Source organism: Oncorhynchus gorbuscha, linkage group LG14 (genome assembly GCF_021184085.1).
Source record: "Oncorhynchus gorbuscha isolate QuinsamMale2020 ecotype Even-year linkage group LG14, OgorEven_v1.0, whole genome shotgun sequence".
NCBI lineage: Eukaryota > Metazoa > Chordata > Actinopteri > Salmoniformes > Salmonidae > Oncorhynchus > Oncorhynchus gorbuscha.
Window position 1 is genome coordinate 51,410,121 of NC_060186.1, and position 13,071 is coordinate 51,423,191.

The 13,071-nt window shown below is 42.4% G+C and overlaps 1 protein-coding gene across 5 annotated transcripts in view; it reads left to right on the plus strand.

Moving 5' to 3' along the window:
* Positions 1-894: 894 nt before the first annotated feature.
* The window catches only part of LOC123995066 (protein FAM184A-like), a 137,829-nt gene continuing 125,652 nt past the window's right edge, over positions 895-13,071 (plus strand). For 3 of the 5 annotated variants that reach the window (XM_046298357.1, XM_046298361.1, XM_046298360.1), the window contains exons 1-2: positions 896-1,261; positions 1,497-1,701. In XM_046298357.1, coding sequence (XP_046154313.1) covers positions 1,522-1,701 — 180 coding nt within the window. In that variant the 5' untranslated portion in view covers positions 896-1,261; positions 1,497-1,521. Of the gene's footprint in view, positions 1,262-1,496; positions 1,702-13,071 lie in introns of all 5 variants that reach the window. The other 2 variants (XM_046298358.1, XM_046298362.1) reach the window with 2 other exon arrangements.

A 13,071-nucleotide genomic window follows, 5' to 3' on the forward strand; every position in this document is an offset into this window, starting at 1 on the left:
CCAAAATGTGACATGTATTAATACCAAAATAACATGCAAAACAGACACCTGCCCCACCTGCCCTGAATGACGGGTCGTCACTCACTGTACAGTATATAATCCAATCTTGATGATGTGTCAGATATTTGAATCAGCTGTGTAGCGCCAGAGCAAAAAACTAAACATGCTCTAAGGTCGGGCCCCAGAACAGAGTTAGGGAAACCCTGCTTTAGGTAAGGCTAACGTGTGTTTGCTCTGTCTTGGCCGCAAGCATAAGAGAAATATAGAGTATATAAGAGTATAAGAAATCAGACAGAAGAATCAGAATTAGAGGAAGGACTATGAACTGAACTGTGGTTTGAGTGGGATCTTCAATCTGCTTCAGGATTCTCTTCCTATGTGGAGGGATTTAAGACCAGCGCAGTAGAAATGTTCCAAAAGGTGCTCCAGGCATGCAGACAGCAAGCAGGTTTGATGACCAGCTTTGTCCTCCTCACACACACACATCCCATGAATGTGTTCTTGCAACATGCACAAACGGGCTACACACACACACACACACACACACACACACACACACACACACACACACACACACACACACACACACACACACACACACACACACACACACACACACACACACACACACACACACACACACACACACACACACACACACACACACACACACACACACACACACACACACACACACACATGCAAACAAACATTCAACAATATTTGTTGAATGTTTTGATTAACACTATTGAAATGTAGTGCACGTGTCACCTGACTCTGATCCCATCGCAGCTATACCCCCCCAAAATCAGCGCATCATTGAAAGCGATGGGAGAGAGTGAACACGAACGGAACTGACGTCATTGACAGTAACGTAAACTGTTGAAGTCATCCTTGGTAACAGAGTCTTCAGCAATACAGCAACCACTCTGTCTGTCAGAGAGCAACACACAACACACACACACACACACACAAGAGCTGATACAAGCTAGCTATGCATTGAAGAAACCCCTTTACGGACCGGCTTTCTCCGGTGCAAAATACCGGGTTCAACGTGAGTAACATCAATTCAACAAGATTTTCATTTGAGCAAATACCCGTGCCATGGTGACTCCTTGCTTGTCAAATACAAAGCGAAGAATTTCAAGAATTTGAGTGGTCAAAGGAACGCTACTGCCACACTTGACGTTAGCCGACGTTGGCTAGCTAATGCTGAGGACCCCTTCATGAAACACACGGCAACATTTCTTTGATGAAGACGGTAGGCAGTGTTAATTGCGTTTTGCTGTACTAGATTTTCATGTGTTATTAAAACGTTATGCTAACAGCAACTGTATTTCATTTGTTTTGACCTGCAGAAAATGACAGACATTGATATTATCAAGCAGTATGTCTTGATGTATTTTTATTTTACGGATTTGAGGAGAAAGATCCTGTTGCGGGGGAACCTGCTTTGACCTTTGTGCTATTTTCATTGATACATCACATTCTTCTAGTAACAACATTTGAAGGATCGTGAAGATGGCGACTGGAGCGGGTTGGCAGCAATACTACAGCCCTGCAGCTGGCAATCCATCGTCCGGAGCAGGGAAATATAATTCTGGCTCATCATCTACAATGTCTTACCAGTCGGGCATCACCATGGAATATACCCAAGATCTGCACCTCAAAATGAGCAAGAAAATAGCACAGCTGACAAAGGTAAGGTTTGTTACTGTTATAGATACTCGAGTACTAATGGACCGGTCTTTAATCAGGTGCTGTGATGCCGCTACACTTGTCAAGGCTCGGGTGCTGAGGAGGTATCCCAGTCCTCTCATCGGCATCAGCGAATCTTTGATTATATAAAACGCAAAATGTCACAATTATTTTATATATAGCTAGGAATTATTCAGTTCTTACATAATGATATGCCTAGTTTGGTCATATGTATTCAATAAGAACATTGAACATGGAACGTTATTACAGTAGTACTCACGTAATCTTGCACTAGTGCTAAATAATAATACATTTTAACCCTCGGTTCTGACAGCTGTTTATACCACCAGCTGGAATAAATTGATAGTGTGAGGGCCATTTTCAAATTAAGAACATTTAATTGTTACCAATTTTAATATAACCTATGTTTTCTACAAGGTAATTTAGGAAGCAGGGTATTCCATCCCAGCCTGGTCTCATTGACTACACATAACATAGTAAAATGTAATCCCGGACACTCAAATTAGTATATGTTACGATTGGTATGGTTACATAACCCTTTTAGCATACCCATCCTCTAACCCTAACCTTAACCCTTTCAGCTAACCCTTCCCCTAACCCTAACCTTAACCCTTTAACCTAACTCCTACACTTAACCCTAACCCTAAACCCTAGCCTAGTTAACGTTAGCCAGCTAGAAGGAAAGAAATTCCACAAATTAATTTTTAACAAGGCACACCTGTTAATTGAAATGCATTCCAGGTGACTATCTCATGAAGCTGGTTGAGAGAATGCCAAGAATGTGCAAAGCTGTCATCAAGGCAAAGGGTGGCTGCTTTGAAGAATCTCAAATATAAAATATATTTTTAGTTGTTTAATACTTTTTGTTTACTACAAGATTCCATGTGTTATTTCATAGTTTTGATCTATTCGCTATTATTCTACAATGTAGAAAATAGAAAAAATAAAGAAAAACCCTTAAATGAGTAGGTGTGTCCAAACTTTTGACTGGTACTGTAATATGAATTGTAATTCGTAATATATCATACGAAATGGGTGATGTACATCCGCAATTAATACATACCATACGAAACGTAACATATCATACTAAATGTAGTGTCGAGAATTTACTTATAGAATTATACAAAATGTTCTGAGACCAGGTTGCCCATCCACACTAGGAGCAAGATCCATTGAAGTAAAGATAAGAGATAGTGGTTCCATATTAGCCTATAGACGAGTTGGTTTAAAAAGTCACAAAAATGATGCACGCGCAATGTTTCCAGAAGGAGGTATGCATTGTTATAATTCTGAACGTCAGATAGTTAGCAACAATTCACAGAAGCTGCCTTGTGGGGAATCGTAGGTGGCTCGTTTCAGCTCGTTGTATCTAAAATTCCCCTAGCTAGCTAACCAACAACTGTATCAATGTATTTGAGAGACAACAAATGCTCACTGTGCAAATGTATTTATTTTTTCATTAAACATTTGGAGACTAAATATAGTTTACATGTTGTGAACAGTCTAAGCCAACCCTAGCTACTCACATGTCGGTTTTGTTGCTAAACAACCAACCCATCTAAACTCAACAAAAAAAGATACCTTCTCTCACTGTCGACTGCGTTTATTTTCAGCAAACTTAACATGTGTAAATATTTGTAGGAACATAACAAGATTCAACAACTTAGACATAAACTGAACAAGTTCCACAGACATGTGACTAACAGAAATGGAATGATGTGTCCCTGAACAAAGGGGGGGTCAAAATCAAAAGTAACAGTCAGTATCTGGTGTGGCCACCAGCTGCATTAAGTACCGCAGTGCATCTCCTCCTCATGGACTGCACCAGATTTGCCAGTTCTTGCTGTGAGATGTTACCACACTCTTCCACCAAGGCACCTGCAAGTTCCCCGACATTTCTGGGGGGAATTGCCCTAGCCCTCACCCTCTGATCCAACAGGTCCCAGATGTGCTCAGTATGGCCACCAATGCCACCAGCCATACGAGCAGTATGCTGTTTATCGTTCATTGAACAAGCATGGGAAACAGTGTTTAAACCCTTTACAATGAAGATCTATGAAGTATCTTTGAAAGACAGGGTCCTGAAAAAGGGACATTTCTTTTTTTGCTGAGTTTATAACCTGACCTCATATGGGCTATTAACCCTTTAAAGTGGGCACAGCCTTTCCTTGTTGCAGGGTTTCACATTTCACTACATTATATGTGAGTTAGTTAGCTAAAGCACAAGGCAGACTGGGCCACCAGGCTAGTATTTGCATACTCTAACCTTGCGGTTTTCAATATGACAACCAATTCAAAGGCATGGTCATACAAGAAGGAGCAATACAACTGTTGCATCCTACCTCCAACTAACCCAAACAGGGTGTGGCCATGTTGTTGTGTTTCGGAGACCCCAGCAGCCCCTCTGTGCAATATCTGTTAAGAAACGTCATTTCTTGTTCCACCCTGTCAAACAGACACAGACTTCATCTGATTGAAGACTAAGTGGTAAGTGTCCTCTTGTCCAGGTCATAACTCAGTCGGAACATTGAAGTAGTGGACATGGTCTGAAAAGGGTTACATTTAACCTGTCCTACAGAAGGCAGCTCCATTGTCTGTCGCTGATGCTCTAGTCTGGTGAAAACATTGTCTCCTATTCCTTGCAGTAAGGTCCTGATTCATAGTGTTTGCAGTGTCATTCAGAGTAGGTCGACACTACAGTATTTTGCAGCTCATCGAGATGCAAGACATTCATTTTTCTCAGCCTTACAGCACAGTAGTACATGTTTGTTTCTATCTCTCACCTGACTACTCTTAAGTGATGGAGCAAATAACATTTGGATGCAAGGAAGTTTCAAACTGAGGAGACCTATTTTAGCCGACTGTATTTATCTATTTGAAAAGCAACCTAATATTAATGTGGTTTATATTTCTGTACAATATTATAAAGACTCACTTCATTGGTCAGTTTACATCAGATATTGTGTCAGATCGCTTGAATAAAATCGATTCTGTAAAATTATTTATTTTCTTGTATGACTGTATTTTACTGTCTGTTTCATTTTGATAGAGGATGGCTGTCAGGACTGTAAGTAGGCTATTGCTCCCATAGCAACCAGTTCATTATAATTCAAGACAATGTCATGAAGGTATAAAGATGCATATTTCTCTGAAGTAACTGGCCTTGACCAATCCTTTGTCCTTAGCTTAGCTAATGAGTCCGGTAATGCCTTTATAGACAAAAGCACCTGAAAACGGAATATTATGGAGACCTATATTTGATTACTATGTACCCATAACATTGTTCCAAGTGGAAACAGGGTACTATGTGCAAAGCAGTCTCATTTTATAGGTTAATATAAGTACTGAGCTGATCAACCGAGTTGGATCTAGCTGTAGGCTCTCAAATCTTTCCACCTGAATAGTCAAACTACAACAATATAGGTTAGGCCAACACAGTACAGTTAAACTCTGTTTCCTCATTGATGTAGATCATGTAATATACTATGTTACTAATAAGTATGTGGTACACTACATGGCCAAGAGTATGTGGACACCCCTTGAAATTAGTGTGGGATGTGATGGTCGACGAGTAGGCGTCTACATACTTTTGGTAGTGTCTAGTGTATCTTGACGATTCAGATTCCCACATAAGTTCAACAAGGCTGCCTTTACAGAATGATCTGGAGCCAAGAGCCAGTTGAAGCCAGAATGGTAGCCACCCCCCCCCCCCCCCCTTACCTAAGCACTGCCCAGTTAACCTGGCCACTGGCGCATGTTTCACTTTGGTTTCATTCCACCTCTGATTTAGCTCCAGCTCGCTCCCAGCACCGTGTTTACCTCTGCAATGGAGCGGGCTGCTCTGTGTAAAGTGATGACAGCACTTGAAGGAATGTGTTTCTCCCTGCCGTGCCAGGTGGTCCCGTCCATCCCCTCTCCCCAGTGAATCTCTCTCTATAGAGAGATCATTCAGAGGATGTGCTCAGACTGCTGTGATGTGTTAATACCCTTGCCAGAGAGGGGAATATAGTGCACTGCAACGTTTGCATGTGTTGTGCCATAATCCAGGGGTTAGAAGTTATTTGATTTCTCTGATTTATCAGGTGGCAGGCTGGGCCATGCTGCAGAGCAGATGGCTACGGCCCTGGGCTCCAGGGCTTAGTTCCAATAGGTAGTGGGACTGGGAGGAACCTTAACAATATGTTATTTTAGAAAACCGCTTCAGCCTTATCTGGTGGACCTCGGATAGGGACTGAAATGGCACTACAGGCTTAACAGAAAACGCTTACTCTGCCAACGTTAACGCTACAGTACATGTATGTGGTTAGCAAACGTACTGCAAGAATTCAAACAAAGTTGTGCTGCAGAGGGCTTGCAAGACAGGAAGTCTGAAAACTCATTCTTTGTTAGAAAATGTGTAATTTATGGAGAGAATATCTAGGCTAGAACTAGTCAAGACAGGGAATTATTTTATCTTGTGGTGAGGAAAAATGCTTGTTCTTTGAGAACACAAATTGTCCATGACTTTACCTGGAGGCACTGGGGATATTGAAAATTATTTAAATTATCCTCCCAGAAGGATTCAGAGAGAGGGCGAAATCAAATGAACAAACTGTCAAGATTGAACCCTGCTGTTGAAAAAGGCAGGAGTTGTTATTAACCTTGGCAGGATGCTCTTGGCTGATTGTCACAATCCCACGTCAGATTTCATTAAGATACTCTCGCACCCCATGGCACACCCTTATCATAGGAAATATGATTAAAGTTCTCTCTGATACACCACTGACTGTGTGATGCAATCTGTGGTAAATGGTCACTGCCATACTGTACAGGCTCATCTGTCGTCTGCCAGAACACACCTCTGTGGTGACAATAATGCAGGGTTTAGCCTGGAAAGTTCTGGAAAGTGTCTCTGAAGGTGCTTCTAGCTCCAATTGTTCCACCTTAAGTGTATTCTAGAGACAGGCAGGAGTGAAGCCGAGGAAACAATACCATTCTGGCCAATGTGTGTAAAAGTAACCTATGCATTTCTAATGAAATATCCCCAAGCATTTGACAAGGCTATTTAAGCTGGCTGGCTGTATGTTGTTAGGGGACCGTACTGTACTGAATTTCTACAGGAATGTGAGGAAACACCCCAGAACAAACACATGGGGGAACCTAGACAGGTGGAGATTAGAGAGGGCAGGTTGGAGGTGTCAGGTGGGTGTTTCACAGGGAAAGCAACGACTAATGACAGCACAGGTCTTAACATGACTGACTGGTGGCTGCGTCTCAAAACGCGTGCTTCCCCGTGCGTTATTAAACCTTACATTTCCACCCGACCAGCTCGGGCTCACAGCGAGTTAAGACTCACCGCTGATAATCTGTGTGTGTGCTGCTCACTGACTGCCCATCCATGCATGATGTTGCCATGGCCCTGTTCAGAGATGTCATGCAGTATGACAAGGATAAGATGTCATCATAGATATTAAAACCAGTAGATGGTGACAGTGCTGACGTCATCCACGCATTCCTATGAAAAACTCCCGATGGCGCATAAAGCTGGAAGTATTTGAATTTGAAACACGCCATGTTGCTCAATGGGGCTGAATGGCAACAAAATCGCTATGGATCATGGCGAAAGAGGTCATAACTAACAAAAGATCATGGTCGATGGATCACTATTTAATTATATCCACATTTTCCACCATAATTTGCAAATAAATTCATTAAAAATCGTACAATGTGATTGTCTGGATTTTTTTCCCTAATTTTATCTGTCATAGTTGAAGTGTACCTATGATGAAAATCTATTTTTTAAGTGGGAGAACTTGCACAATTGGTGGCTGACTAAATACTTTTTTGCCCCACTGTATTTAATTTTTTTCCAAGTCGAACGCCATTTTAATCATGAGAATCTCCTCTTTCTAATTATGTAAGCCTGGGCAGCTAGCTCGGTTGTCATCAAACGCTAGCCCCAAAATACTTTTTGCCCTTGGAATGCTGAGCTCCCCCAATTGCTTTCCTATGGAGAGGAATACCGGGCTATTTCACCAAATATCTCATTGTGTATATTTAGTTTTTTTCAAGTCGGGTTTAACTGGTGTGAAATGGCTAGCTAGTTAGCGGGGTGCGTGCTAACAGCGTTTCAATTGGTGACGTCACTCGCTCTGAGACCTTGAAGTAGTTGTTCCCCTTGCTTTGCGAGGGTGCGGCTTTTGTGGTGTGATGGGTAACAATGCTTCGAGGGTGGCTGTTGTCTATGTGTGCAGAGGGTCTCTGGTTCGAGGCCAGGTAGGGGCGAGGAGAGGGACGGAAGCAAAACTGTTACACGGGCACCATTTTAATCAGTAGTATTCTCCTCTTTGTAATTATGTAAGTCTGGGCAACGAGCTCGTTTGTCATCGATCGCTAGACCAGAAATAGTCCTAAGTTAAAATTTTTCCCCTACTTTTTCATTAGGCAGACAAGAACACCATCGATGTGCGGATGTTTACTTTCTACACAAGTAGTTTTTTTCCAGTTTCGTCTGACGACCAGATTGTAGTGGTAAAATAAAAAGGGATACATTTTTTATGGAATTCTAAGCATGACTCCAGTCAAAACAGGCTCTGAGAAAGTTCGATTCCATTTATTTGCTATGGGCGCTAGTGTTCCAGTTTAGCCAACGGTCTTAAGCCGTTTTTTAGCCTTGGGTGAATTTTGACTCATTCTATTGTCCAGTCTATAGATAGCCAGAGCAAATTCACGAAAGCACACGAATGTCCATTGAGAAAGCACAACGACTATACCATTTAGCTAAGCTAAGAATGACCGAGAATAATCAACTCAATAAACGTTGGGTAGTTAGATAGCTTGTAGTTAATATACTGGCAAGTTTGATGTATAACTACTAACGTTACGTAGCTAGCTAGCTAGCTAGTTAACATACCGGTACATACTGCTGTAATGATATGCTATGTGGTTCGTAAGGACAGCGTAGCTAACAAATTGTCAGCCATCATAACGTGTAAGGTAACTTATTTGAAAAGTCATTACTTTATTACATTGAGTAGCAAGCTACCCCTTGGTCGTTAGGGCAAATTTGGTCTGTGATAGGACGAGGGTTTTTCACATCTAGCTCGGCCATTAGATATTCTTTAGTAAAGGTTGAATAGTCTATTGTTCAGCTATTAGCCCCTCTCCCCAATTTGCACTCGTCTGCAGGTATGTTTTGATGTGAGAGAGGAAGCCAGTCCCATCATCGCCACCTCACCCACTCTTAAGATAACCTTCGGGCCAACTGGGGGCCCAAGGCTGGTTAGGAGACACTGCAATTGTGATGAACTGAGAGAATATTAGGGTAGCACTGTAATTCATTAATCATATGCTGTCTGCCGCTGTTCTTACCTCTTTCCCTTTCTGTCTTCTACCCCTCTCTCCCCACCTCGTCTTTCTTCCTCGTTTTATAATGCACACCATATGTGCATTGAAGTACAGATTGAACTTGTATTTATAATATTACAATTATCATAATTTTAATGCATTTATTAGGTATTTATAACACCTGGATAATTAACTTATTTCAATAAAGCGTTTCACATTCTCCACTGGTTGAAATGAAGTATCTTATTGAAATACTATCCTGTGTCCTCAGATTAATGCAGATAAAGGGAGTTAGATATGCATAGTTTTTTTTCTGTATATATGAATTATTAATCAATCATGTTTCTAGTTTTTTGCATAGTTACAATGTGTAATCATTGATGACCCAGGAGCAGTAAACACTGTTGAAGTGTATAATTGTAATACATACAGTACATGCAGACACTGCATCATTCAAATAAATTTGATATGACTGAAAAATAATGTCTCAACAAAACATCCATAGGCATACAGTTATTTTTATCCTCCACTACACAATAAGCAAGTAAATAGTTAGCTATGTTACTTCAGCTGCATTGCAAGGCAAGCTTACACAATTGTATATTCAATTTGCAGTAAATGCTTTAGCTAGCTAGATTCTTTACATCCACTGTTTCACAAGACGGCAGCCTAGTTTGCTGGTTTTCTCAGGAATCCCCGAAACATTAAACAACAGGAATGACAAATTCATTCTGCCAACACTAGCTAGTTAGATAACTTGCTAAATAGCGATTTTTGTCAATTAACTTTATGACAAAAAAATATTGGTCTCTACATTAACTAACATATTCCTCTCAATTGTACATTTTGTCAGCCATCTTCACCCAGGGACGGGTGGCTCGCGTTAAAATTTGTCATTAGAACCACTCGATATGATTGGTCATATAAAAACCTTGGGACCAAATGCATAATGAGTACTCTAACTCCCCCTTGTGGTGGTCTGAAGCAGTGAAGCTGGTTATCCCTAAGTCCCGCGGTGCAAGCTCGCAACTTTTAAAGGAGGAACCACTGTACTTTAGTAATCAAGATATATTAGTGTTTTAAGTTTTGTAATTTTCTTTACAAATGTAAGAATTTTTCTTCCACTTTAACATTAGAGTATTTTGTGTAGATTGTTGGCACAAAAAAAATACAATTAAATCTATTTTAATCCCACTTTGTACCAGAACAAAATGTGGGAAAAGTCTAGGTGTGTGAATACTTTCCTGCTTTCTAGGGGCAGTAGCCGTCCAGCACAGCTTGTGACTTCACGCTCCAGATTGGACACTGGGAGCCTGGATGTCATACTATCTGATGATCTCCTGCCCCCACCTCGAAAGACTTCAAAGCAAAACGTTGTTGGTTCAGGCTGATGGACTCCTCAACACTAAAGTTGGATGATGGCCTCTCCAACACAACCTCTCCCTCAACGTGAGCAAGACAGAGAAGATGTTTGTGGACTACAGGAAAAGGAGGACCGAATACATCCCCATTCACATCAACTGGTCTGTTGATGGGCTCCCTGCCTGTGCCATTAAACCCCTTCAACTCATCCAGAACGCCGCAGCCCGTCTGGTGTTCAACCTTCCCAAGTTCTCTCACGTCACCCCGCTCCTCCGTTCTCTCCACTGGCTTCCAGTTGAAGCTCGCATCCGCTACAAGACCATGGTGCTTGCCTACGGAGCTGTGAGGGGAACGGCACCTCAGTACCTCCAGGCTCTGATCAGGCCCTACACCCAAACAAGGGCACTGCGTTCATCCACCTCTGGCCTGCTCGCCTCCCTACCACTGAGGAAGTACAGCTCCCGCTCAGCCCAGTCAAAACTGTTCGCTGCTCTGGCCCCCCAATGGTGGAACAAACTCCCTCACGACGCCAGGACAGCGGAGTCAATCACCACCTTCCGGAGACACCTGAAACCCCACCTCTTTAAGGAATACCTAGGATAGGATAAGTAATCCCTCTCACCCCCCTTAAGATTTAGATGCACTATTGTAAAGTGACTGTTCCACTGGATGTCATAAGGTGAATGCACCAATTTGTAAGTCGCTCTGGATAAGAGCGTCTGCTAAATGACTTAAATGTAATGTAAATGTAGTGGAGTGGGTTGAGAGTTTTCAAGTTTTTTTCAACCTTTATTTAACTTGGCAAGTCAATTAACATATAACAAATTATTATTTACAATGACAGCCTAGGAACAGTGGGTTAACTGCCTTGTTCAGGGGCAGAACAACAGATGTGTACTTTGTCAGCTCAGGGATTCAATCTAGCAACCTTTTGGTTACTGGCCCAATGCTCTAACCACTAGGCTACCTGCCTAAGGAGATGAACGTGGACTACAGGAAAAGGAGGCCCGAGCACGCCCCTATTCCTCATCGACGGGGCTGTAGTGGAGCAGGTTGAAAGTTTCAAGTTCCTTGGTGTCCACATCAGCAACAAACTATGATGGTCCAAACAAACCAAAACAGTCGTGACAACACCTTTTCCCCCACAGGAGACTGAAAAGATTTGGCATGGGTCTCCAGATCCTCAAAAGGTTTTACTGCGGCAACCGCTCGGCATCTGACCATAAGGCGCAACAGAAGGTAGTGCGTATGGCCCAGTACATCACTGGGGCCAAGCTTCCTGCCATCCAGGACCTATATACTAGGCGGTGTCAGAGGAAAGCCCAAAAAATTGTCATAGACTCCAGTCACCCAAGTCATAGACTGCTCTCTCTGCTACCGTACGGCAAGAGGTATAGTATACGCCGATTCTAGGTCCATAAGGCTCCTTAACGGCTTCAATTAATCAAATGGCCACCTGGACTATTTACCCCCCTTGATGTTACACTGCTACTACTCACTGTTTATTATCTATGCATAGTCACTTTACCCCTACCTACAAATTACCTCGACTAACCTGTACCCCCGCAAATTGACTAGGCACCGGTACGGTACCCTGTATGTAGCCCCCTGTATTGTTATTTTTTATAAAAACATTTTTATTTTAGTTATTTAGTAAATATTTTCTTAACTCTATTTATTGAACTGCATTGTTGGTTAAGGGCTTGTAAGTAAGCATTTCACGGTAAGGTCTACTACACCTGTTGTATTCGGCACATGTGACAAATAAGATTTGATTTGATTTGGTAAAGTAAATAAATAAATTTGTTGACAGAGGAATTTCATGGTCATTAGTTCATATTTCACTCTGTATTTCGTGTCCTGCTGGTTTGGGAGAAGTACACTGCTCAAAAAAATAAAGGGAACACTTAAACAACACAATGTAACTCCAAGTCAATCAAACTGTCCACTGAGGAAGCAACACTGATTGACAATACATTTCACATGCTGTTGTGCAAATGGAATAGACAACAGGTGGACATTATAGGCAATTAGCAAGACACCCCCAATAAAGGAGTGGTTCTGCAGGTGGTGATCACAGACCACTTCTCAGTTCTTATACTTCCTGGCTGATGTTTTGGTCACTTTTGAATGCTGGCGGTGCTTTCACTCTAGTGGTAGCATGAGACGGAGTCTACCACCCACACAAGTGGCTCAGGTAGTGCAGCTCATCCAGGATGGAACATCAATGCGAGCTGTGGCAAGAAGGTTTGCTGTGTCTGTCAGCATAGTGTCCAGAGGATGGAGGCACTACCAGGAGACAGGCCAGTACATCAGGAGTGGAGGAGGCCGTAGGAGGGCAACAACCCAGCAGCAGGACCGCTACCGCCGCATTTGTGCAAGGAGGAGCAGGAGGAGCACTGCCAGAGCCCTGCAAAATGACCTCCAGCAGGCCACAAATGTGCATGTGTCTGCTCAAACGGTCAGAAACAGACTCCGTGAGGATGGTATGAGGGCCCGACATCCAACAGGTGGGGGTTGTGCTTACAGCCCAACACCGCCAGAGAACACCAAGATTGGCAAATTCGCCACTGGCGCCCTGTCCTCTTCACAGATGAAAGCAGATTTACACTGAGCACATGTGACAGACGTGACAGTCTGGAGACGCCGTGGAGAACGTTCAGC